The sequence below is a fragment of the Anopheles bellator genome, chromosome 1 (assembly GCF_943735745.2).
Source record: "Anopheles bellator chromosome 1, idAnoBellAS_SP24_06.2, whole genome shotgun sequence".
NCBI lineage: Eukaryota > Metazoa > Arthropoda > Insecta > Diptera > Culicidae > Anopheles > Anopheles bellator.
Window position 1 is genome coordinate 14,850,003 of NC_071285.1, and position 27,459 is coordinate 14,877,461.

Sequence of the window (27,459 nt, forward strand, 5' to 3'; positions counted from 1 at the left end):
CGTTTATGGTTACGCGTCCGGGTGAACCTCCGTTAGGTTCGTATGCTGCACGAGAGCAACGGTCGCTCGAACTCGTCAAACCGCGGTTGTAACCCGTTTCACATGGTTTGACAATGTTGCTCACGCCTGAAGTGTGGCTTGGGCGAATTCAAATAATATACGCCGAAGTATCTGATTAATTATTATGAATTCGCTATAATTCATATTTCTGATTACTTTAAACTCAACGAAAGGCTTAACTTTGGCAGGCGGCATACCAGAGAGACCGAAAGGGCCATAATTCGTGTCATCCGCCTCAACTGCCAAAGTGAGAAGCGAGAAAATCTATGTAAGTGAGCAGATGCAACGACTCGCGATCGATGTTTTCGATGAATTCGATTGTCAATCCACAAGGATTGTAAACAAAACGAGTTTTCCTCGCGATTGTGCGAAAACAAAAACAAAACAATAGTGGGTTTCGCGGGTTTGTTGCGGAACTTCGTTAAATGCAGTAATGGAAGTATGTTGCAGATTGTGCCTTTACACTACCGGCGAGATGATAGACATCTTCGACGAACGGGCGTGCGAGGCGAAAGTGTGCGAGAAGCTGATAGCCCATTTGAATCTAAGCGTAAGCTAGTGAGATAGAGTTAATTCGATTTTACAAGCCGCCTGAATCTATGGATTTTTTTCGAACCTTGCAGGTGAAAAAAGAAAGTTCGCTGCCGAAACATATTTGCCTCAAATGTTGGCAAAAAGTGGAGGCCTTCGAAGAATTCTACCGAGAGGTGGGCGATAATCAGGTTATCCTTGCTTTCAACCAACCGGATTCGATCGTTTATCAAGAGCCCTCCGCAAAGCCACCCTACATCGCCGAGGAAGAAGAGTTCGCCACTGTGGCAGTTGCACCGACCGCTTCGCCGGAAGCCGAAAACGGTCCACCATCCTACGATGAGGTTCAACAGTTTAAGGTGGCGCACCGAATAACAATCCAGACCGTGCAAGGGGCGAACGAAGGAGCCGTAGAACCATGCTACGTAGAAGTGCAAATCCAAGAAACTGATGATGCACTCGAAAAAGAACCAACTAGCGAGGATGGCAGCGATCGACGAAGTGATTTCAGTGGCCACGACGAGGGTACTGTTGTGGACATTGATGAAGGGTCAGAATCAGCCGACAATACGATTACCATACCCAAATTGCTGCAGGATGGAAAGTTTGTTGTTCGTGGCGGACAGCTGCGCAAGTACATGGAAAAGTTTTATGATCTTGAATGTGACATTTGCAACCATGGTGGGTGGCAAACGATAGAAGAGCTTTTCAACCACTATCAAACGATGCACAGTACCACTGGATACGTGGAGTGCTGCGGCCGTAAGATGAGAAGACTGAAATTGATGGCAACACACATGGCTACCCATGTCCAGCCGGAAGCATTCGAGTTTGTATTATCAACAGGAAGCATAGCGTAGCGTATTTGATCCATTTTAACCGAGCAATTATTTCAGGTGCCCGATTTGTAGAAAAATTATGACTTCCCAGCAGACGCTTCGCTTGCACATTAAAAATCATTTACCGGAAGATAAGCGACCTCTCCAGTGTAGCCACTGCCCTCGTCGCTTCAGCTACTCAAGCGTGCTGGCAACTCACCAGGCCTCGCATCACAGCAAAGAGCAGAACACGCTCCTTGTGTGCAGCATTTGCGATCGGTCGTACCGTTCAACTAAAGGCTTGCAGGAACACATGGCTGCGGTGCACGCCGACCACCAGCCGGACGGTAATGGACCGGTAGTATGCCACATCTGCGCGAAGCAGTTTAATAATCGCTGCAATTTGGCGTACCATATGACCACGCATCAGCCACCATTGCATCAAGTGCAGTGCGAGGAGTGCGGCAAGTGGCTCAAAAACAAAGTCTGCTTGCGCAAACACATGATACAACACTCTCAGGTCAGGCATCAATGCGACCAGTGCGATTACTCTGCCGTCAACGTGCAGTGCCTACAGAATCACATCCGGGTTAAGCATTCGAACAAACGTCCGCATGTCTGCGGCGAATGTGGCAAAGCATTCAAGCTCAAAACAAATCTCCAGAACCATATGGTGCAGCACACGGGCGTGCACAAGTACGCGTGCGAGTTTTGCTCGCGAAAGTTCGCCTCGAGCGGCAACTATTACGTCCACCGAAAGCGGATGCACCCGGAAGAGTTGGCACAGCAGAATAAGCAAAAGCAAGAAGAGAAACGGTACGTATATTGTTGTGTTCCGAAATTCGATTGCTGATCTTGGAGTTTCATTTTCTTTTCCGCAGGGAGTTTCGCGAACGAGCAATTTTGGCAAAGATAAATACTGAATCAAAGGTTAGCCATCTGTCTTAATTTTTGCGCCTCTATCATCGTAGTCGATACGGCAGGGCGTACTTTAGTTTGTGAATGAAAAAATACACTGATCGATAACCGTAGTTCTGTACTCTTATTGAAACTGCAAATTTGAAGCACACGAGATGTCACATACGCAAAGAACCACTGTGGTCCGGAAGGTTTGCTCCAGACCAAGTTTTTGGTTTACTAGAACGATATTAACCCACTCTTCGAAGTACCATAGTTGAGGGCCTTTCTATTCTTTCTTGTCGAACTTGCCTCCGTAGAAGGGGATGTATGAGACGATCACCCGCCAGTCGGTTAGGTAGCATCCGATTAACGCCGCTGCCGCTCCGTAGGCTCCAGCAGATGTTGCCCTGAAATGGTTAGCGAAAAATAACTTACAATTACCGGATGTGGCAATCAATGGGATGCAAATCTCGGATAAGCGAAAACGGGGGCATTATATAAGTCTGCAAGCGGAGGACGTTTTCTTCACTGCCCTTCCAATCCTGCTAGTGGCCTGTCTGAGTTTTTTGGTACTTGCCATTGAGCGGCTTGCTCGGCCTGTTTACGTCCAAGTGGGATCCTCATGGCTAGCAGGTTAATTCACGATCCGGAGACGATCAGCAGCGAAGAACGCGGTATCGAAGCGTAGATAAATCTCTTTCCAAACCTTCAAAGAAAAACACAGGACTTCGAACGCAAGCATTGACAATCGACGTCACGGACTGTCAAAGTACGGGTAGTTTACATCGTACGCTCGAATGATTCAGTACGATGTCGCGATAAATCGTGAGTGTCATTTTCAAATCCAAACCGTTTTAGGCTGAAAATTTGAACAGGAATGCTTGCCTTTCGAGTGTTTTTTAAAAATAAAACTTGAGTCTGTTTAGGCAAAGAAGTTCTCATTGATAGTCTGTCTCTTAACGATACAGCTGCTACAACATTGAATATAGCAATCATCGAATCATATTTTGACTTTTATTTCTTTGTCCACTATTATTTCCTGTAGGTTAATGCACATATGTACGAGACATGCGAACCGAACCAAATGATTATGTTATACATTGCTTACGGCATCCGTTACCGATCGCACACCAGTGTTTTTTTAAGGTTACTGCTACAAGGTCTACGGTTTTATTGTTTGTTGTAATTTGTAGAGTAATTCTAATGTACACTGAAGGACTACTGATTTTCTTTTAAAGGACATTAGAATTTATTCTTTCGAAACAAATGTTTTATCACCAATTGCGTCCGAATGTGTAACATTAGATAGGTTGCTTTGGATTCAATTTCTTTTCTAGTGTCTAATGGCGTCGAGAAATTCTGCGTACCAATAGAAAGTATTTGGGTTTCCCATAGCCCGTTGTTAATGTTTATTAAGGACTTTGTTTCGCTTCTTATATTCACGTTAGTACAAATTCACGGGTTATCGTTTTGTTAACTGTTTGCTGAAATAGATCTTGGGAAAGATTATCGATCTGTGTCACTCGTTTTACGTTTCCATGCAATCACTTTAAACTCCCATCCAAGGGCAAATTGGCTTCGATCTTTAAAATGATTCAATATGGTAGATATAGCAGACTGGCATTGATTTTTCGCCCTTTGTTACCTTTGTTAAGGTCTTATTTGTAAGAAAGAGAGAAAAACAAGAAGTTCATAATACTACAGTGTTCTGCATTAGATCCGTTGTTACATCTGATTGCGGCTTGACATTAACAACACGTAAAAAGACACTGAATCAGCCAACATACATCAAATCCATAAATACATGCATTGATTTGCAATATGAGGCCCATTGTAATTACTTATCTTTACGGTTCACGCTACTTTTCATTCAAATTTAATAAAGATCTCATTTCATTTTTTTCATAGGGGCTGAAGAATAGGCAAAAACAACATAAAAAGGAAGGCAACGAAGAAAACTGGTGAAGAGCCACAGAAAACGAATACTTTAAAAGCACGATTGATATGTACTGACTTCGAAGGTGGGTTAAATAACGGAGTAATTATTTCTTGACAAAAAAGAATACGGTTAAATTTGAACAATCTAGTATTTGTGGTAGACTACTCAAAACATTGGGACCGAAATTTAGAGTACAATGAATTGTTGTTTTTCTAAATAAAATTGAATAAAAAACTGTCAAACCTGGATAAACTGCAGGAATCAAATAGAGAGTAGAAAATCCGTTGCAAATGCCATTCACATTCGTATTAAGTGACCTTAAATCATACCTAAAAGTTTACCCTGCATTGTAAAGCTAATAAGTAGTAATTTTAGTTCGATAGTGTATTGTTTTTCTTATATTTGATTAGTATTAATTATACCATGCGACCTTTGAACCCATTCAATAAAGCGTTGTTACTGTACAGATGTCAGCCGTTTTGTTTTTTTAGCTCGTATGAGCTTGTGGTTTGCTCCGACACCATTTTAAGTCAAATGTTGACGAGATTTAGATGCAGATCTGCTTCCATACTTTTGTTAGGTAGTTGTTAGATGTTGTAAATAGTTTAACCCTCATCTTTCAGGTCAGTTACAGACAATACAATCCCTTTTTGTACAGGTCTATCTGGGCCGAATAAATCCAATAAATGCAACCTGCGAGCACTCAACAACACTCAACACAAAACTTTACTTATTCATTACACACCATTACACCCATGAAGAGCATGTTAAGTTTGGCCAAATGATACGATTTTATCGAGACGCAGAATTTATTCCTCACACGCGCCTCAAGCCGGTATCGGCATGTTGGGAAACGTACTTTCTCCGACTGCAACGGTGCGACAGTCGCCGAAGCAGCCGGAACTGGCTCCGTCTCAGCACACAGTAAAGTATTTGTCGTAACAGTACGCGCAACCGTGGCACTCTCAGTTTCCATCCGGTTTCGGCAGGTTCGTGTCGTACGCCCGGATAACGTCGGCCTGCCGTACAGCTCCATGTTCTTCCTGGGAAAACGCAAATCCATCTGGACGCGGAAAGAAAGGATGTTGTGAGTTCAGGCAACGAATGAAAGATAACTCTTACTATACTAAATGGTAATGAAACTCTCACATCAATATTTAATTGTTAGAAAAGCAGCTATGGAGTAAGTATGTGACTTGCTTAAGATAGATAACGTACGAGAAAAACACAATCATTAAAACTTTACTGATAATTTACTTTCGATCTGGGGACGCTGATAACTAATTTTGAAAATGGGATATTTTGAATATCGTTCAATTTTAGTAACATGTTTCTACCATTTCTTATCAGATCGTATTTTTCCATAATAGGTTCATGATTTTTTTAATATAACCATAATAACATTGAATTCCACAAATGTATATTTTTGGAGTAGCAATTGTGGTATGTTTTTTTGGGTGAAGAAGCAGCGATAATGTGTGGCGTGTATGAGTTAGTTTGAATATTATGTGCAAAAAGCCGCATGAATAATAAACAATGCATATTGTAAAAGTTTAAAGTCATTAAACAAACACATAAATACAAATACTGCACAACACATGAGAAACAAGAAAAGCTGACTTCAATTATGAATGGTTTCATTGCTTGTCAATTCATTCAAACCGACAAGCGAAGCACTGTCCGTCTCCGTTTGTACGCGATGGAATTTGAGTTCGTAATCAACTGTTAACTATTAAACTAAATCCATAGTCATTCTGGAAAAAAACATGGACACTATGGATCCTTGAACCCTGAAACTTCGTTCAATGTCCGACGATTTCTGATTAGTTTCTTGGTTCAACAAATAAACCGACAAACACGTGTTGGAAAGTCATCTATGCCACGTGTCAATCAGCGCCGTTTGAGTGGGCTTCCTTGTTGAACAACGGGGATTATTTATTGATACTGTTGGTTTCATTTCTTCGTCGTGGCATTCGCGTGGCGCACCGATAGGTGCAAAAGTGTTCGAGCGAAAATGAATAAATAGTTGAAACATAGTAAGTAGTGTGAGCAGTGTGACTACTATCTCTTTGAGGAACGTTTGATACTCATTAGAGGCAGTGTTGTGCAATTGTGTGCAGCAATTAGCGACGGGTCCAAAATGAAAGTGAGAACACAAATGAAAACTTTGCTATACGTAAAAAAAGAACGATAAGCGGAGGTTGATAAAAAATGCAATACAAAAATTGTCCTTTGTGACGCTTGGTGACAACACATTTTCTGACCGAACGAAAGCAGTCCCATGTTTGTCCTGCACCTCGAGGGGACTGTAGAATGTATACCGGCGAATGAAACATTATTGTTATTCACTGATTACATTCACGATTGTGCATTAAATTATTGAGTGAGTCAACGGCAGGGTCACGACCGCGCTGGAAGTAGTATAATTTTCTTTTCCCTTGGTCAAACATAGCGCGTGTATCACGTGCAATCGACAGTACACAATCGAAGAGCCCAAACATACAATGCAGCAGCGGGCAGCCATTGAAATGCTGAACAGTAGTGTAAGGCTACCGTAGTAGGGTTTAGAGACGGAACCTAGTCATGGGGCGGAACTAGTCCCTAGGACTCCCGACCAGCCAACAAGCTGCTCTCGACTTGACGAAAGAACGGAATCGCAGTATAACAACATCGCACCACCGCATCAACTACCAGCGTGCCCGTTAGAAGGCCAAACGTGAATGTTTTATGTACATGGCCGTGGTTCATGGTAATAACATTCGAAAAAGTGCCAGTAGAATCGCGTCAGTCGGTTGTGTAAGGTGTTTTTTTTCCTTCCCAGACAGCGGATGACGATATTAGTCTTTAACAAATTTATAGCAAGGTTGGTTTGAGGAACGAGGACCGAAGAAGCTCCAGTTGGGATTGTGATTAGCGCTGGCGAGTGGAATACAATTTTAATGTTACGGTTAGAATCGAAAAATTCGAAAGGCGTTGGCCATGGAGACGCATGGTACGCGGTACCTTCTACAGATGAGTGAATCACCATCTCCTACTCGAAAAAGTTCACAATTCATGGTCTTTATCAGCGCTTTATCAATTGGAGAGGTTTTAGTTTGATGTCGTCAGTGTCTCATGAAACAAGTAACGTTGAAGAGAAAATAAACACTACAATTTAGAATTATGCGTGTATCGACGAGTTCGTCGATTGAATAGAACACTGCTGTTGATCCGCTGTTCAATATGTTCCAACAAGTGTTTTAGTTTTGTCTCGATTATTAGTCTAAATTCTACAAGAACGACTGTTTAGCGTTTACGTTTAACGTTAGAAGCCAACTGTTTTGTACTGTTGCTTGTTTAAACATTAATCCAACAATTATTGTGTTTGTGATAGAAAAAGAGAAAGATAGAAACGGGAAGGACAGTTTCACGGTGAATACTCACGCTTCAACTCTAGTTCTTTATTTTCGGTTGCGTGTGATCTTCCGGTGAAGACCCGCCGTACGTTTCGCAGAAGTCTTGCGGTTTCGGTTAATCTGTAACAATTCGTTTGGTCCAATAAAATAAAGTTCAACAAAGAAAGACGAACTGCTGATGAGCGACGCAAAGAGACGGGAAGAAAAGGGCACCAGAGAGAGATGAAACAGAGCACAAGAGCCATGGGGATTAAATAGAAAAGGGATAACATAACAAATCAAAAACCGCAGTGGCAACTTGTTTAGTACCGTGCAAAAAAAGAAAAACAATCCCATCACAAATGGTCTTTGAACACCAAACCTAAAACGTTCGTCAGTCCAACGTCCGCGAAATGAAAAGAATGGATTTGAAATAGCACACTAAAGGTAAAGAACAGTACATAGAATAGGGTACTTTCGAGCTCATTGTTTCCGATGTTGTTTCTTGCCATTCGCAAAATTCATGTGACAAAATTTGAACTCAAAGGAAGAACACCACATACACACGCACGCACGCACTCAGGATTCAAAGATAGGCGAAGAACACTACGAAGACACTACGAAGAACGGCAAATGAAACAATTTGTTAGCTGCCCGGACACAGATGCAACGTCTGGTGGGTAAGAAGAGTTTTAGACAGTGATTTTCTTTAGCTTGTAAGTTAAATCCCCAATCAGTTATTGTGCATTGCTTTGCTTTGTGTCAACTTCAACCGGGAAGTGATGAAAAGCTTGTACAACAGCGAGCAATTTCACTAATCTCAAGCGTAGCAATGTGCAGGAAGCATTCGGGACAGTCTTTGTTTTTTCATTATGAAAGAGAGCATAATTCGAATTCTTTCAAAAAACCTATAATATGATCCAACATAAGAATGTACAGAAATTGCTTTACTGAAAGGATTCTAGTACATCAAATCACATCAAGAAATTACATTGCAACGTGCACACTTTTCGGTGTAGAATAGCAATTTAACGAGCAGTTATTTGGCAAACAAAGATATCAAAACGATAAGTAGAAGCTGCATACCAAATAGTGTGTTTTATTGCTAGCAGCCATGGGATGAACCGATAAAAAATTAAACGTTTTTAGGTTCAGTTTTCAACAGAGTTACAAGCCAGCGTTCAAAAACATCCAATGTTCAGTGATGGCAAACTGGACGAAACTGCTCGTGTTTGGTAATGATGAAGTGTGTACGCTAAAATTGTGTGATGCTGTGATTTGAATTAACGATTTTTTAAATACTTTGCATGTCTAGTTGAGCTACTTACACCGGATAATCGATCCCAAGGCATGCATAGTTCTGAAGAAAAGTCGGAAAATTGGAAATGTTTAAAGGGTGTGTTTGTAAATAGGAATTACAGTACGCTTGTCTATGGTGCGATCTCGATCAAGTGGTAACTTTTCTTTGGCGACAGACACAGGTTTTCCATGTAGTTGGTGGTGGAGGTGAGCGATACATTTGGGATGTGTATGTTTACGTTTTTGGTTTTATTTTTGTTTTTAAAGATCGCGATGCTGTAATTTCTAAGACTATACAACATACGGCACGAACGCAAATCTAACGAAGAACATTGATTAACCAATCAAAAACTACTTCTGCAAGAAAACAAGTGTTTTTGTATGCAATAATTCATATATTTAATTGAGCTAAATAATAAATTCAAGAAAGTAAAATTGTGATGTAAAAAGCTGTCAACTGATAATGGTAACATTCCTCCTATAAGGTTGCAGGGACAAAAAAACACACACACGCCGTTTCGGATACTTGGTGCGAAGCAATTAAAAATAAACTCAAACGAAATACTCACTAGGGAAATGATAAGTTCTAATAAATTTCCATGGATGGTGTTAATACTAGAGTAAAATTCCCTTGGAATTTGCATGGTAATACTTCAACATTTGATGGTTGGTAAGTGTATTGTTTGTTGTATAAAAATGAACTTATTATATGTTTGTCTCGTTTTTCGGTTTGTAAAGATAAATTTCTTTTATTTGTTTTATCGTGCTTGAAACTATTTCAGTGAGATTAATCATTTTTCATCAATAAGTAACATAACGTGCAGTATAAACATAAAACGAATCCAATATTGCAGACACGTTACTGAACCGAAAGAAATTGGCTTTTGTAAGTAAGTACGGGTGTTTCATATTTTGCTATTGTTCCATATAAAATGTGCCTATTTTGAAGCTGTCATAAATATTTGTATTCAAATTATCACTGCTGGGCTATTGACGGATGTCTGTCTTCGATGCTTCGAAGACAAAATTCAAATTCGATTGCGATGAGCTTATAAATGGGTGTATATTTAAGATAATGTTTTAAAAGTGGTAACGAATTTTTAATTCCTTCTTTTTTTGTCCCTTTTTATAGAAGTAAGTACAAAAAATCATTCTTTATCTTCCTAGGTGACTGATTTTCTCTTTATACCGTTTTCTTCGTTTACACTAATCAATAAATTTTGCCTCAAAATGTCTGCATTGAATGAGGAACGAAGTGCAACGAACACACATCGCCGTCTTCTTAGATCGATTTTGATTGAAAGATTTTAATTGAAAACCCCCTTTATTTAGCTGAAAACCGGAGCCTCACTTCGTTACACTATAAAACTTGATGATAGACTGCTTCTTTGATTTGTATTAATGTTTCCGATGTTAATGAAAGTGAATTTTTGAAAAACCTTTTCTTTAACCACTTTTGAAAGTGAAGTGAAAACCTTTTCCAGCAGTACCGTCGTGCCCTGATCGAGCAAAACACGAATCTTTACAACCTACGCCAGCTCGTCGTAATAGTCATTCCGTCTTCCGTGTGGCATCATGCGGTAGGCTTCTGTATCACTGAGGGATAAAAGGTACAGTGTTGGCGAATGTAGCGGCAGGTGGACAAATTTGTGGACCTATGGGCACCACCTCCCCATCCCAAGGTTGCTTCCGCACCAATCAGATTATCCCGCAGGTTCGGGCAACACATAACACGAAAGGGCTTAAAGCGGAACACCATTATCCTGAGGCAAGCACAACAAAGTATCACGGAGAGTGTAAGCCGCAGTAATTGCACCACTATTACGCCAGATAGCGAGGCGTACGATAAAATGACCTATATTAACAAACAAGAGCCATACACAGCTACAGCCACTGCCAACAGAAAGATGAGTTTATTACGCACAACACGAGTGCTGTCTTAGTAGGAAAAAATTATCTTTGAATCACACATAAAACACCTTCCTGTTGTAATGGAGGACTGATGGTCTTAATGTACAGTGTTTACTGGAACGCAAGCGTTAAACTGGCCCATACTTTGGCTGAAAATAATGCTACTGGCGGCACTTTTGTCGTTGATGAGCAGGCGCGTGAGCACGCGAGGTACATTAGTCACGAATACAAAAGAAACATACAGGATTATAATCGCACTGGTTGCTCGTGAGCACACGGATCCTAGTTGCACGTACACAAACACTGAAGCTCGTACGAACGAGACGTGGTATCTAGCATAATGCACATTTTAATTGATGAACATAACAGAAACAATTGCTCTGTGGAGTTCTTTAACACTACACTTATGTATTTACAACCGGTGGAACCCTACGCTATCAATTGGAATAACATTCTGCCTGCCTAACTTGGTTCCTTGGAATCGTTCCTGCATAACTTGGTATTCCTAATATTCCCATACTATCGATATTCACATGCATTCTTCTACAATATTCGCGTGCATTCTTATATCTTATTTAGCACGGATGACCCTATTGCACTGTTTCGTCGTTCGTCTTATTATCTACGTTGAAGCTTAGCTTTTAAGTTCATATTTTTGTTTTATCGACGATCTTTGATAGCCTTTGAATATTATCTGTTCAGTATAGCTCAAAGTTTTAACGCGCTGTTAACGAATGCCGCCCAACAGACGGCTAGGCTGCAGATATATCGGTAAGCTGGTTGGAAATGGCAGATCAAAAAAATGCATTTTAAATAAAGAACCTGAGAAGTGTCTTCAAAACCAGTGCAATTACTACAATGAGAAAGAAAAGAATTTCAAGAATGTCTAAGCTAACGACAGCCTCGGATGGACGGAATGTGTTACGTTTGTCGCTCATTGTGGCCTGTTTCCATCGCAGCTGGACACCAAACCTTTTGTTATCGTACAAATTTGATATGCTACATAAACTACCTACACATTGTTCCGATTAGATCGACATTATACACTAAAAAACGGAGAAAAACAATATTGACGGTTTACTTCTTCGGTAACCAACAATAGTATGAGCCCGACACGCTACAAAAGATTCAAATTCAACAGCCTTGTTATGCGTTCTACAACTCGTAGTAATCGTAACTTCTACATGTGCAACTCGGTTATACGGATACTGTTGTGATGCCAAGCTGGAAGGGGCGCCACGGAGTTACGTCTACGCCAGGAGAGAATCTTCGTTAAGCTTCTACCGGGTTACCGGGTGGAACGCGCATAGGTGGTGGACGAGCCGTGGTAAGGATACAAAATAAAATGTTAAGTTTGCATTGAGTGTGATCGAGGACGGTTATTTCAATGTTGTTTTGCTGTAAGATATCGTTGACACGAGCAAAATTCTCAAAAAGACGCTCATAATCAATCAAGAACAAAACAAAGTGTTTATCCCAAAAAGTCAAATGTAACAGTTTAGTTAAGCGGTAAAAAAATTTACAACAAAAACTTGCCAAAATGTAAAAACAGCTCGTACATGAGAAGAACAATAAACAATTTTTACAAAACCATTTTGAACATCACACAATATAGATCCTAGATTGCGCATTAGTAATACTTTTTATGACGTGGAATGTTAGAATACTAAAATTAGCAACACAATATTGAGGTCTACCATTTTTAAGGTCACCTTTTATACCATTTCGACAACATAGTCTAACAGTTTCATATCGGACGATATTTTTCACGAACGTGTCCAGATTCTTAGGTTACAGTTTGATTCGAATGTTAGTCAAAGAAAGCAAGACCCTGTTAATTGATAAAAGCGCACACTCTTCCTTTGGCGATGTTCGTTCAACATGTCATGTATGTTTACACGTCACGCGTAATATATTTTTTGGTGGAAAATGACGATTTTAGTTTAGTTAAGACTAAACGAATAAAAAAATTATTACAAAAATATTTCTAACCAAGTGTACAAAAAACCTAAAATAGAAACAGGAATAGGAAGATCGACTAAGGAATACATTTTTGTTGACGAAGTTAGTCCCAACTTGATCCAAAAATGCGTGCGGTCTATCATTGATTCTAGCGCTACATTGCATAGTAAATTACTAGTAACCAGTCGCATGATTTCTGTTTCCTTGAGATCAGTTATATAAGTAATTCTCCCATATTTGGCTCGAATAGTCTAACGATTACGGTTCATATTTCATGATTTTCAATGTTTCTGCCCCATAGATGTTAGTTTTTCATGCAATTGCTTTCGAAGTCAGTGTAGCTCTTTACAGGAAAAGTGTGTGTTTTGTGCATGTGGTGTATTGGTACCAACCAGATTTGCGTCTGATAGAATCTACAAAGTTCATATGTGAATTTTAACTTTCAAATATTTATGTGGCTTGTGTCAGCCATCTGATTGCGTTACAATCAATCGTTCGATTGAGAGAAATAGAATAAGATTTCATATTTATTGAAAGACAAACATGTCTATAGTACTAAAATATAGTAGAAAGCGCTATTTTCTAGTAATGTAATGCAATTGAGAAATTATATTGACGCATACAATGTTCACTACTGTTACATGATGATCGCATTTAGGAATGAATCGAACTAAGGCACGAACACATACAAACGCGACACGAAGAAATGAACACAGGTTTTTGAAATTCTTCTATTTTTCTTAAGTGGAAGTCTTAATTATTGTTTGCCTCCTCCTTCATTGTAGCGAACATGCTGCGTGAACATCGTAGTCCTATTTTCAACGCTCAGTTTAAAATAATGATAGTTTTCTTATAGAAAACTTTGGACTCGTCAGGAATTAAACCGAAAAACGGATGAAAAATGGCCTGGAATAAGCATAAAGTAACAGAACTAAACATACACACACTAAGCGATCGACAAATCGAATTTCATTTAGCAATGGTGATTTTTTGGTGATATGATGCATGTCCCTAATATGCTGTTGAATAAAATATTAGTTTTAAAATATGACAGGCAGAAAGCAGAAGAGGATGATGTAATAACTAATAGTAATAATAATTAAAATAACATAACTTCACCACTAGCAAAACTATCATATAAGCATACAAAAACATACTAAGTACAAACGTAGGTTTGGCGGTATACACACAATTAATAAACGTACTCAGCGGTCAGACCAATACGCGGATCAAAGCTAAGTTTATTTTGACACTGCACATAAGTTGATGCAAACAGGAAATCGATGTTAGTTGACAATGGAAAAGTATCAAATCGTAATGGTAAGTGGCACACATACACAGAGAGAAACGAAATAGAGACGGAAGAATAGGACAGACCGACAGAGTAGCAAGAGGGGAAGAATGTAGTTTTCGGGCATCATGTTTTTGTAATGATACTTACGAAGATCTCGATTCTTTGATGGGTGGCGCAAGTTTCTTCTCTTGTTTGTGAGTTTTTATCCTGTTTAAATAAAACCGAAAAACAGAGAGTCACAAAACCAAATTGAACTGACATCAGACTTGATCATAGTGCAAGCTAGATAGAAAAAGAAGCACATGAAAACTACTTACACTTTAACAATAACATCCGGCAGCAATGCAGTGGCCGGGATTAGCAACAAACCTAGCCAAAACACCGGTGAAGAGAACACCATATCGTCCATACCAGTAAACACAGCTCCCACCGGTAACGTTGGCCAAATGTTACTGTTGGGATGTAACAAAAGAAGTAAATTACATTACCATCTGTTCTTCTTTCAAAAACTCATCAATTGATCGTACCTGTAAATGAAAATAAATAATAGCCACAGCACCATTGATCCCCAGATCGAGCAGTGTGTCAACCATGTCCACGAGTTGGTGATGAGACCTGCTTTCAAACAAACCGTTACAACGACATACTGAAACGCAAAGAAAAAGAGATGACGTTATGAGAGCTGAAATCCTGCAGTACGCAACCAGGAAACACCTACTGTATATACTATGTTGCCTAACACTAAGTAACCACCATCGCGCCCATTACTCCATATAACGTCGCCCTTGTAGGAGCTCATTGGCAGCCAGTACAGTACCGCTGAGTGTATCAATGCATTGAGGATCCAGTGCCAAAACACTTTCACGTTAAATAACTGCGCACTTTGCGAAGGTTCGTAGAGTCTCGGTTCTCTGGAGAAAATAAATAGTACATTAAAGTCATCCCCTTTTTAGCATTTTCCCTTTCGAGATCCTTACTTTAGCATTTGCTCGGCCGAGGTCACCTTGTCGAACAGACCCATTGCGAACGGGGGCAGGGCAGTAAAAAATACATTGTATAAACCGATTGTCCATCGTTCGAACAATATTTGGCCGGACCATCCGGAGTAAATTGCGAACCACAACTCGATCACGTACAGGCAGATGTTTTTGTAGAAGCTGTATAGAATCAATTTACACATTCGGCTGTAATTCCAGGCCCCGTGCACCAGCAGCAATTTTCGCAAATAACTGAACTGCAATGAACAAAACGAGTAGTGTACATAATTATCAGAAGTGACGCTAACCATAGTAAACCTTCCCAATAATTTACCTGTGCGATCGAATAGTCCGATGCGCAGGCCGCCTGCAGTCCCTCTACACCGGATATACCGACACCAACGTGTGCCTTTTGTATCATCGCGACATCGTTTGCACCATCACCGATTGCGAGCGTAACTGATTTTGTGTTCGTGGTCACCAGTTCCACAACATCCGCCTTCTGGATTGGCGACACCCGACAGCAGATCACAACCTTACACGAGATGCACAAATCGAGAAAGTCTCGACGCAAGTCACAGCTCAGTGCGTACTTAAGCGTCTTTCCATCAACAATGAGTGCCGCATTGTTGTCCTTGCGCATTGATTGATCGTACCGTTCGCTGTATCGCTGGATGCAGCTACGCGTATTCTACAGGAAAAAAATAGATTGTTCGTGTTAGCTGTCGATCGTGAGACACTTCGCCCTATTTCAATGTGCTAAGTACGTACATCTAAGCAATCTTCGTTCAGAATTATCAAGTCCATGCCGTGCGACAACAGTTGACACGAGTAACCGATGTTGATGGCCGTCTCCTGCTTATCGCCCGTCAGTACCCACACGTTTATTTTGGCCTCGATCAGCGATGCGATCGTTTCAGGTACACCGTCCTGTAGCTTATCTTCGATGGCCGTAGCACCGAGAAGCATCAGGTTCGTTTCGATCAAATTGGCTGCATCCTCCACCTTTTGCTCTCGATACTGCAACGAGGTGGATGCCTTGTGGTACGTGTGCTTCCAGTCGTCGTAAACGTCGTCCGGGATCACGGAGACGGCGCAGCACAACGTTCGCAACCCTTCGGTGGCGAACTCTTCCAGGTGGGTCAGGGTGGCCTCTCGATATGCTACCCCGTTCGGTGCAAGCCGTTCGTAGATCACCGTGTCTGCTCCCTTGCAGTACAGCTTGATTTCACCGTTCGAGTTGCGCGCGATTACCGACATTCGTTTGCGCGTCGAAGTGAATTCGAGCACGTTCAGTATTTCGAAGCGCTCCTGTACACCCAGCGCCTCGATCTCGACAAACGTGGGTGTGCGCGTGTGAAACACGTAACCAAACTTCTTGGCTCCATACACTAGAGCCCGCTCGTCCGGACTGGCGGCGTGATACTGGATGTCGGTCATATCGTCACAACCGGGCTTCTTTTCTGGTATCACCGTGTGGCAGATTGCCATCAGCGTGAGGAATTCGCGCAATATCGGTGCAGTATGATGGTTGTTCATAATGTTCTAGAAGCAGAAGAAACCGTACCGACCATTTTGTGAATATTTTGCTTTAAATCATATCTCTTTTCGGATCGTTGTACGAAGACATTGTGACAACATCTACATTATGAAGAGTATAATAGAGCATAATAAAAGCTTGAACGAGGTTCGTGTTTTTTTCATGATCAATCTCAAATTGTAAACAAAAGTTTATGTTTGCCTGTGCTCAATGTTTGAAAAATTGACGTAATTTCACATCAGAATCAATGGAGGCAATCGAAAATGGAATGTTTGTGTCAGCAAACATCATTTTGTTGCCTCTTTAATGATTGGGTCATTCAGAAGATCCAAATGATAAGCATACAACATTCGTAGGCGATATCGATTTCTTCAAACATGAACAAGACACGCGCTAACTATATGTTTTAAAAACAAATTTCTCGATTTCATAGGTAACACCAAAAACACAACTCTCTATCACTTCTCGCTTTTCTCATTCTCCTTTTCTAAGGCTTTTCAAACAACTTGTTTAGTAACAGATCAACAATTTAGTAACAATAACTGCTATTTATAAGTCAACCCGCTTTGGTATTCGACTCTTTGTGGCTAGCGTATTAAACATTCATTAGCATTCCTTCCGCACACTCTTGCGCGTTTTAAGGAGGTCAATTCGGTGCCGCAAACGGAATATGTTTATCGACTTGTGGTCCATATGACGTACCTGCACCAGCCGGGATTGGGCCGGAGTATCTTCGGCTGTGTAGACTGTTCGGGCTACCGTGCACTTTTTGAATTCCATTACGTTGCGCGTAAGCGTTCCCGTCTTGTCCGAGAAGATGTACTTCACCATACCGAGCTCCTCGTTCAGATTCGACGTTCGCGCCATCGCCGGCGTATTCGACTCCTTGTGGTACATGTCGATGTCCATGTTGATGAAGATTGCCTAGAGGTAGTGGTATTAAAAGGGGTAAAGCAAGAGAATCGACAGGTCAGTGCCGACGTCACGTTTCGCATCACCCGTGCTTTCGTACCTGCAGGAACCGCACCAACTCAAGCGTAACTTGCAGCGATATTGGAATCAAATTATTGTACAGAATAATAAACGTAAGCAGATTATAGGCGAAGTTTTTGTTCAAAAGATCTGAAATGGGAAACAAACACGAGAAAGACACAGGCGGGTGTCTGCGTGTTAGTACCGTACGTTAAAGGATAGCGACCAAAGCGACCTTCGAAAATCATCGTGCTGCTGCTACCGCATATGCGACTTCCGGGGGAGAATAATTTTAATAAACAATTCTTTCAGCATTCAGCAGTGCCCGGTGGTACCCGGCTGCTGGCATTGACATTTCAAAAGTATATTGAGCCTTTCAACGCATATCCTCCGCACCGGATGCGGACCACACGTGGAGGGACAGGCACGAAAACGTGACAGAAAGCCTTTCATAAATAGGTCACTGTTGCGTCGCAGCACGATCGGAAGCGCGAAGGGCGCCCGTTGGGCCGCAACAACACGGCGCTAAAAATATCGTATACTCACTGCGTATGCCTAAGTACCAGTCGGTTTTAAAATGTTCGTTAGTCCAAATTTGGTTGAAAATGCAACTCACGATACAGAGAATGATCAGAATGAAGAATAACATAAGAATTTGCGTGTTTGTCAGTCTGTCAACGGTGGAGCGCTGAAATTGGGACGAAAGAAATAAACAAAAATCGGTGGTAAGGGCCAATAGGTCAAGCAACACAGTAGCGGGAGAGCTCGTAGGCTAACCACTTACCTTCAGCGGCGCTGAGGTAGAGTTTCGCATAAGTTTCGTGTCGTGACCGGTGTAGATAACAATGCCGAATATCCACGCCGTGTTGCGAAGCATGGCGCCGCGCAGTAACAGCTGGTCCGGTCCGAGCGCTACCGCCCTGCAAAGATAGGAATGCAAAAAGGCATAAAGTAAACAGTAGTACAAAACAAACTAACCACCCTTTCACGGGGCACCGGAAGCAACTGGTGTCAAACGACAGCAGGTGGTCTTCATTTCCGGGACCAACGCTAGGTTACATCACTTACGATTTATCGTGCTCCTTCAGCACGCCATTGAACTCGTACAGATGCCGGTTCGGCGGTTCACTTTCCAGCGTGCCACGGAACTGGGCGAAATCCTTCGTTTCCAGTATTTTGGCCGTGGCCGGGACACCTTGGCGAATTTTCAGGTTCGTTTCGCCGTCTAGGTTAGATGTCTCGATGAATGATATGCCCTGCGGTTCGCTGGATGACAGCAGCACCAAGTCGGCCGGGAAGAAGGTGTTGTTCTGCACCTTAACGATGTCGCCGACCGACAGCTCTTGCCACATGATCGAGTGCCACTGGCCATTGCGTAGCACCTCGATCACCCGGTGGTTGATCTCGTCATCCGCTCGGTGCCGCTTGAAGTCCTCGACGATCTCCTTGATCGCGCTCACCGAAAGGATGAAGATTAAAGGTACGAGCGTGGTGTAACGACCGGTCGGGGACACGTCCGGTATCTGCTGCAGCAATGCGATGAACAAAAAGAAGCAGTTCGAGTACCGTCGAAACTGCTCGAATAGAAACGATGGTATGAAGCTAAGGGCACTGTTTGAATGGGACAAAAACAAGAAAAACCACATGATAGTAAAGCACAAAACGAAAGAGCTTTTTAATTCTCTCCCCAACTGGCGTATACCTTATTGCAGCCAGTAAGATAAAAGTAAACAATTAAACTTTATCCTTGCTCTTGAGCTATTACGGTCTGGACATGTCAAGGCTTATGCAAATTACATTAACTTATGCAATAACATCCAAAAATTTTTATCAGAAAATGAAAAAAAACAATCGACCATGATTACAACCTTCGAAACCGTACGAAATTTTTCGAAAACTCATTCCGGAACAAAGTAAATTATCATAAATCTTTAACGACCACATAAGGAAACACCTCCCATACACGCAATGGATGGAGATAACGTTCATTGACGGTTTCGGTTTCTCGTTTTACACGTGAAGAAACCCCATTTTTGCCTATGATCCACGGTCGATAAATGACTCAGCTGTGCCAGAAATAGGATGTTGGGACCATAATTCCATAATGTGTTATGCATAACAAGTACGATTAAGGGTGACCGAACGCCTTGGGTTACGGGTGGTCTGCCATGATATACCAGCCAGTACACGCCATTGTTTCCCATAGACACCCCGGAGGTAACGGATGTTGACCCGGAATCAGCTTACCTATATTTCGCAGTAGAGATATGATTGTTACAATACTTTTGTCCTTGCGGTTCGTTCAGCCGTATCACACGTTTATCGGAGTCATCCAACGTTATGCCCGAAGTCGTGGCATCATCATCATCTGCAGGAGGGAAACGAAACGGAAGGAAGCACCGGTCAGTAATGGGTGATGGATCTTCGTAAATGTTAGCGGAGTTAATTCAGTGGTTAGGTAAAAAAATGTTTAAAATAATTTAAACAACTGAATTAGTTACACGTTGGAAAAAAGTCAACGGTCATATGGGTTGTTGATAGGTAGTCGCTTGAGGCCAGCAATAATTCAACGAAAATGTCTGTCAACGTCGGAACACATTTGCTTCAGTCCGGTCGGTCGTTAGCATACACCCTTCAATATGAGGGCCTGCGGACATGAACAACGCCTGAGGACGGGGAGGGTAAGCCAATCGATGCCCACAGTATTCTGTATACTTGCCCCCTAATGGTTTTAAAGCAACTTTGCCACCGGATGGTGACTTTCAGGTTTGCCTAGGTAGGTAGGATTGGTTTGACTGGGCTTGTCGACGAAACACGTAGAGAACCCGGCAGAGGGAAGGTGATCTACGGAAATTGCTTCCTTCGCTGACACACTTGTCCTCTGCTGGAGCATAAAATATGAAATTGCCCTTTTTGAAACGATTTTCCACGCTCGCTGCATATTTGTGTAACGCTCAGGAACGCATTTTTCGTACACTTTCTGTGCAGTAATATTTCATACGAGGTGTCGAACTATCTCATCGATACATTTCAGAATCACCATTATTTCGGCATCTAACGATGGGATGTGGCTACGAGTATGGCAACATAAAGAGCGAAAATCAACATCAAATCGAACTTGTAGTTATGATACTTGTATTTTCGCTTAAAACATCGCCGGATAAAAGGAGAACAGTTGCAAAACTCGAAAGATCGATACAGCCCTAGCGTCCCGCGTGTTGGCGACCGTTAGCGAAGACGCCAGCCATGCTGGCTATTCCAGAGAGTCTTCTGGCGGCATACCTGCTGGCACAAAGCAGCATCCTTCGTTCAAGACGACAAAAGATGAAGAAGCTGCGCTTTCCACTGCGTCGTACTTTTGGATAACGGCAACTAACAGGGTACATAAGGCAGCGAAAGTTCCGCCAGTATCTGATCCTGTCCAGCTCTAGCATATATCCTCCCCCCGTTGAATGTTATCTTGACTCGCTTGATGACCCACTTGTATCAGACTCGATGTCTGCCCTTGGAAAGTCGCACAGTCGCGTAAGGGCGCGTGGCATCATGTACGAGAGTCAAGCCAACGGGGCACCCACATTCTACGAATGCATTCAACGCTCTAAGATGCGATAGCCACGGTGCAGATGCACTTGGCTGGCTACAGTTTTATGTTTTGCTGACCCGGTGCCAAAAACAAGGTGGCTCCACAATGCGAGCACCGTGTCCTTAAACGACTGGCAACGACTGCACATCCAATATTCGTTGTTCTCTTTCACTCTTTGCTTTATTCTCTGGGAATTTAGGATATGTTTTTAGTCATGCGGAATAGGCATACCGAGCCGGGATCTGTTTCGAGACTCGTTGCCTGTATCTCAACAGCAGTGCAACCGTGTGTGCGGTGCTGCAAGCGGCACTAACATCCGGTAGCGCAAAACCTATAAATCCATGTTGAATTATTTTATTAGCTGCTCGTCGGTGGTCTGTATCTTGCCCGATCCAAATCTTGTTGCAACCGTGAATGCACAAGGATTTTTGGTATCGTTGCTTCCTTTAAGCCTCCGATGCAGATTTGTTATGAGGATTGGGAATCTAATTCTAGCTTATAGCTACACAGTGAACGATTTCTGTTAATTGTTCTTGGCCGTTTGACAAGAGTGTCAATCTGTACCACGCACGTGGCCAATGTCCAAGATTGAATAATAATTATTTTATCACACGTTTATCATGAAAATGATGCCAAGATTAGCTTTTGTGCTGCACGAAAACGTGAGTGAAGTATTTTTCATGTCAAATGGCGCAGTGCTTGGTTAAAGTCAATAACAGTTAAGTATGTTTCTCTACAAGGCAATGGGTGCACCTGATAAGATAGTACGGTCACCTATTTTCAAAAAATATTTTCCATGTTCTCTTATTCAGTGACTGATAGTGTTTACAAACAAGTCTGGTCGTCTCATCAACTATTGATATGTATACAAATGGCCCCCAGGGTAGTGTTCTATCACTGGCAACGACACTGAGTTTCAAAATAACAAGAGTTACATATTCGCGAGCTAGAACACACCAACAGTGTTTGAACTGCTCCTCCGCCGTCGGCTTGTCGTGTCATGGGAATTCATGGGAAGTATGCGCCCGTTTAAAATGTATAGACCACCACTAATTATCGTTTACTGCAAAAGTAGCACGAAAGCATATCCATTAATCATTTCCCGAAGTTCGCCGTGTGTTCTTAATTAGATTCTCTGCAACATTTATGGTTGTGTAACGGAATGTGTAGCGATCCTGAAAACGGCTGGAAGAACGTTTACTAAAAAGCAAAACATGTTCCTTCAGAGGGTCCTTCACGAGGTCCTCGAACATCCACTTTTCACGGTCACTTCGCTATTGGTGCCGTAACAATTCGATGCAAAAATTGTATAATAATACGTTCATTTGCTTCCCTAGCATAACCATTTACATAACGGTGCAGATCTCTTCAGAGTACCGTAGCCCTGGTCGGCGAGTAAAAATCATAATGGTTGAAAGATCTTCGCGGGTTGTGGCCCTGCTGCGAACAACGTGCAACGGATCGCGAACAGGTCACCGCGCTCCGGGAAAGGCACAAATCTTACTAAGTGCTGGACGCTATCCAGCAGTGAGTAGGCGGCTGCTGACTACAAAAAGGCATTCGTTGATGGAAGCCCAGGCGATTCAATTCCGCCTGCGGCGGGAATGAAGCTGATGTTCTCTGCTCGGGAACGGAAAAATTATCCTTTTCAATATTTACCCGAAAGAAAGAAGCTATGACACAGTCACCGATCTGGTTGCAGTATGCTTTGATAGAGCTCACGAAAAACACACCAGTCTCTGCTGGGAAAACCCATCATTACGAAGTAGATTACCTACGCAGCGGGATACTAACTGGACAGGGAAGGCACTGGCCTTGAGGAGTCACTCAGATAATGGTGCAAGATGTGAATCAAACTAAAACCACTAGGGATCTGCAAACGCATGGACAGCTTACGGTTTACTAAGCGCAACCTCAGTGCGCGATACATGGAGTTGAAAGCCATATCCCACGGTTGGTGGTACTGCTACGCTGCCGTCGGATGTGTTAGTGGGGGGCTCGAAAGTGATTATCCTTAGGTGCGGTTCCTGCTCCACTGTGCACTGTTCGCTTCCAAGCGCTTTTCGATGACGCAGATTCGTATTTTATCTGCACATGACTGCGGTTTCAAGCCGGAAATACCGTACACTTCCATGGATACTGTAGATACGTTGCTGCGTGAGGGTTATGCATTTCATTGACCTAATTATCATACCCTTGCGATGCTTTTCTCACTGTCCGGAAGTACGGAAGTTCAATCGTAAACTCTGCCTAGACATATGCTAACATGTCTCACCGTTTTGCATTTACCCGAATAGTGAAAGGAACGTAAGGACATTCTGAAACTTCCTAGTTTACTGATTCTTGGCACCGTCCACTTCTCATTCACACAACTTTTCACAATGCGTTCCCAAAACTCGCTATTGATGCTCCGCACGATGGGGGTTTTCCGTTTGGCTTAGATGATGTGTTTGCCACTACTTTCTCCAGCCAGTATTCCCCGAGTGAAACGATTCGAACTTGCCGATAATCCACCAAATCATCGTTTGCCCCTTCGCTCCAATGGTTGCTACGATGAGTAGCAATAACACAATTGGGGCTCCCTGGAAGAGCTTTCCATGCAGAGACGCAAACTACTTTGATGTGAAGAAAACATGACAAAGAGCACCGACTACAGTGGTTACGACAATTAATACACGGTACAGTAGTAGAATTAGCCGAAAGACACTTGAACGCTGCCCATTCGCCGTGCAGCGTTTTCGCGTTTAATTTGAAATCGATTTTCCGATCATGCAAGCCATAGCAGGATGCACTTTATCACTACTGGCAAATTGGACCTTTTTCCGGTCGTTCAAAAGCGCAATCTAAACGTGGCAGTTCTCCACCGACGGGAAACCGGACGCACTGAGCACACGGGATTTCCAGCTTAGCACAACAACTGCATTTTCCTTATTTTTCCCCGTGCAAATCACGCACGGAACGCGAGATACCGTGAACGTGAACAGTCTGTGGCTTTGCTGCTGGCTCGCAGACAAATGTCAAACGAGGACTCTCCTGCTAGCATTCGCAAGTAAATTCGGACACAAACACACACAGACCCAACAAGGACGACGCAAGCCAGAGAAAGTGGAACATTTTTCATGCCCGGGACCAGTTGCGAAAGGACACAACACGGGGGAAATGTTACACATGTATACGATACCGCTTGTAAAAAGGAGCAAAATCCTGACGCACACCCGCGAACAGGCGGGGAAAGGTCCTTTCGCAAACGTGTGTGCCGCAGCTGTGTATTGGTGCAGCATGGTCGCTTCAGCTCGGTTCGGTGTTATGTTTTTGTTATTCTCCCGTTTCCCATTCCGTTTCGTTGCGATCTGGCGAAGCATCTGACAGATGGTGGCGCAGGCGCAAAAGGACAAACCACGGACTACCTTTCCTTGTGCTTAGCTTGGGAAAATGTTTTTGTACTGTGGTGCACAACGGGTAAATGGAGTCGAAGATGGTCAACATTTGGTACGATGTGTTGTAATTCAATTTCTTTGTCCAGCTGTTTGATTTTCAGGCATTCCACTGTCGTCCGATTTAATCAAAACAAACGGTCACCGTCCACACATATCGCAGGCATGCGAAAAACGTTCTTCATTGAGGTCGATCAGATTGGTGCGTCTGTTTACTTATTTATTCTCGTTTTCACCCGATGGTTCGTAAAAGGTTAACTAAGCTCTTCTGGTGAGTTCTCTTTCATTGGCAATGTTTATGCTCTGTTCCTATTTTCCTTCCACACTCGCCATCTGATGGTCACACTGATCGTTAAATCAATTAACCCCAGTCGCGCGGAAGGCCCACCGGAGCGTTCCCAATCTTCTCCGCTGGCGATAGGCGGTTAGTTCCAGCAACAGAAGCCGTCGGGCCCGACTCGTGGAGGGAAAAGGAAATTCAAAGGTAAACACACTCTCACATGGTTCGTTTCAAGGTAGCGGGAAACGTGCTAATAGAAATATGGCACTTTCCACACCACTTTCACCAATTTCCTTCTCATGACGGCTGCTGCCCGCTAGACGCCGCGCTCTAGGTTTCAGAACCGACCAGAAAAGTTGGGCGAATGTTCCGTAAATCAACCTACCCTCGACCACCACCATCTCGCGCCGCTGGTGAGTCAATAAAGAACAAAACAACGAGATACATAGACTTGGCGGATATTATTGCAGCGTGGAGGAGAACCGTTGAACTGGAGACTCGGGAGTATTATGTTGCACGTACGATAATGATAATAAATTGCATTTAATGACCAAACACTATTTAATTTCATTAAGTTGAGCTATGGAACAGTGATCATTTGTGAAAACAGCGTCATATATATAATCGTCTAGTGCAAGGTCCGGACAATACGATGGATGCATTAAAACTTCCCAATCAAGCTCCAGGACTTTCTGGCGAGTCAAAAAAGACGTGCGTAACATTTCAGTAAAATGTACTCAATTTTCTCTTTGGTGACTTCTATGGTTTACTCCCCGTAACTCACAAACGAATGAAACAAACAATAAACAGTGTTAGCATTTTTTTTAAGTGTAAAGTATCAACTTGAAAACGACCCTAAACTTGAAACTGTATGAACGATACTTGACGAGATATCGATCACTGAAGGCTTCTATCGTGAAAAACGTCGATTACTTTTTCCCCAACCTTATATATTTCCCACATGGGTCGCCGATGAGTATATTTTGTCCATCGACACACCTTCCATGCGGTGTCTCACGCAGCACCGCTCCTTGAATCTTATCAAACAATCCTCTATCACACTCGAGTTTGGCGGTCGAATGCAGTGATGTAAACATAGGTGTACCAAGTAATGCGGCAAGATATAACACGATAAAAGCTCAAGAAAAGTAAATGTAACATGTAACAACAAGAAGTTGAGAGCTTACGTCCGGCTGGTGGTTTACGCTGGCAGCAAAAGTCTGATAAGGCTGGACTCCGCCGTATCCGAATGATGAGCGCCACGAATCCTCTCCGTATGTTGAAGACTTGGCCAACCTGTTGCATAGTTTAACCGTTTTCGGATACCTATCGCACACGACGACTACGACGATGGCGCCAATGATGCTGGCAAAATGATGAGGACTGATGACGATGTTGCACTGATGACGATGACGATGATGACTTTGGGGCTTTTAGGCTGGTAGTTGTAGTAACGCAATCGGCTATTGCTGCAGATGGGCTCGCCGATGTGGCTCTCTCTCGTTGCCAAATTTCAGACAGAGTAAATGCCGAGTAAACAAACACCAAGAGAGCCAATGCGGTGCGATGCTGGGGATGGTGCGAAGCCCCACGAGTTGGGCGCGTCGAGTCCAAGCATAGTATAAAGCCTCGGCAGTGCCGGCGATGTGGGCGACCAGATGACTCGTTGTTGACCTCGCTGACTGATTACCCGTTCGCGTATCTGCGTAACGATTCGCTTGGTTGATGGCGATGGTTCGCACCTACTGTTGCTGCTGATGGCTGATCGTACGGTCAGTGAATACATTGGATTGCGGCAAGGTGCTTCGTAGGTGGCGGTGTGTTTAAACGATGTTATTATTTTTTTCTTCACCCGTTTCCGACACGTAACCTTCAGAGCGGTGGTGGGTTGGTCTTAGCGATACATCGCTAGTTCCCGAACAGAATCAACACACGGCACACGATAAGCAACAACACACCGTACGTATTGCTCATTAAATTATAGTCACAGGCACCACATAACCTCCGCTACAACTCACGTAACACAAACTGGATGTCACAAAAGGCGCTGCACCCATACGGACTGGAGCATCGGAGTCATCGAATGATCACGCTAAAGATCGGATTTTTTAGAGAAATAATTACTAATTCAATAAGCACCACCTTGCTAGGTTTCGGTGCTTCTGCATCCCAATGTTTCCAGCTGAACAACGAACCTATGCAATGTGGTTTTTGGCGCCATTCGATGTGGCCAACGGATTGTGGCAAACTGACAGGGTTGCGATACGGAACGCAACACGTTCTGCCAGGGGTTTCCCAACGAGCATCCGTTATCAACGCAAACCACTACTTCCTTCCTATCTATCGCGAGCTGTACATTGAGGTGCGTCCCACCAGATCCCCACGGGTAATGCTCGTGATGAATTTTAACTACTCAATGCTGTACCACCCAAGGGAGAGTGTATTGCAGGCGGTTTCATAACATAAACTCTATTAGACAAAGCGTTGAAGTGGAAGGATCGTACGACGTGGCACAAATGTTAAGGTTCTTACATTCAGTCCATATTGCACACAGTGTAATAAGTTCAATTGAAACCGATAGGATA

At 42.7% G+C, this 27,459-nt stretch overlaps 3 protein-coding genes across 8 annotated transcripts; 1 reads left to right on the forward strand and 2 right to left on the reverse strand.

Moving 5' to 3' along the window:
• Positions 1-490: 490 nt before the first annotated feature.
• LOC131205549 (zinc finger protein 16-like) lies at positions 491-2,711 on the forward strand. Its single transcript, XM_058197697.1, has 4 exons — positions 491-610; positions 684-1,420; positions 1,488-2,225; positions 2,291-2,711. The coding sequence occupies exons 1-4, from the start codon at positions 494-496 to the stop codon at positions 2,355-2,357; spliced, it is 1,659 nt and encodes a 552-aa protein (XP_058053680.1). The 5' UTR covers positions 491-493; the 3' UTR covers positions 2,358-2,711.
• LOC131205550 (cytochrome b-c1 complex subunit 10) lies at positions 2,433-3,047 on the reverse strand. Its single transcript, XM_058197698.1, has 2 exons — positions 2,887-3,047; positions 2,433-2,716 (listed from the first exon to the last, which is right to left on the reverse strand). Exons 1-2 carry the CDS (start codon positions 2,931-2,933, stop codon positions 2,596-2,598), a joined length of 168 nt encoding a protein of 55 aa, XP_058053681.1. The 5' UTR covers positions 2,934-3,047; the 3' UTR covers positions 2,433-2,595.
• A 129-nt stretch (positions 3,048-3,176) lies between these two features.
• On the reverse strand, positions 3,177-26,877 carry LOC131205548 (probable phospholipid-transporting ATPase IA). 6 transcript variants are annotated; one of them, XM_058197691.1, is made up of 16 exons: positions 26,062-26,877; positions 19,825-19,945; positions 18,646-19,188; positions 18,362-18,497; positions 18,124-18,265; positions 17,618-17,727; positions 17,308-17,529; positions 15,837-16,610; positions 15,400-15,756; positions 15,066-15,322; positions 14,807-14,999; positions 14,616-14,734; positions 14,406-14,540; positions 14,236-14,295; positions 7,672-7,763; positions 5,074-5,311 (listed from the first exon to the last, which is right to left on the reverse strand). In XM_058197691.1, the coding sequence occupies exons 1-16, from the start codon at positions 26,177-26,179 to the stop codon at positions 5,214-5,216; spliced, it is 3,477 nt and encodes a 1,158-aa protein (XP_058053674.1). In that variant the 5' UTR covers positions 26,180-26,877; the 3' UTR covers positions 5,074-5,213. The 6 variants fall into 6 exon arrangements, with proteins under 6 accessions (XP_058053673.1, XP_058053674.1, XP_058053675.1 ...); XM_058197692.1 differs by lacking the exon at positions 7,672-7,763 and adding an exon at positions 8,951-8,982; XM_058197695.1 differs by lacking the exon at positions 5,074-5,311 and adding an exon at positions 8,951-8,982 and having other exon boundaries at positions 7,703-7,763.
• Positions 26,878-27,459: the final 582 nt, after the last annotated feature.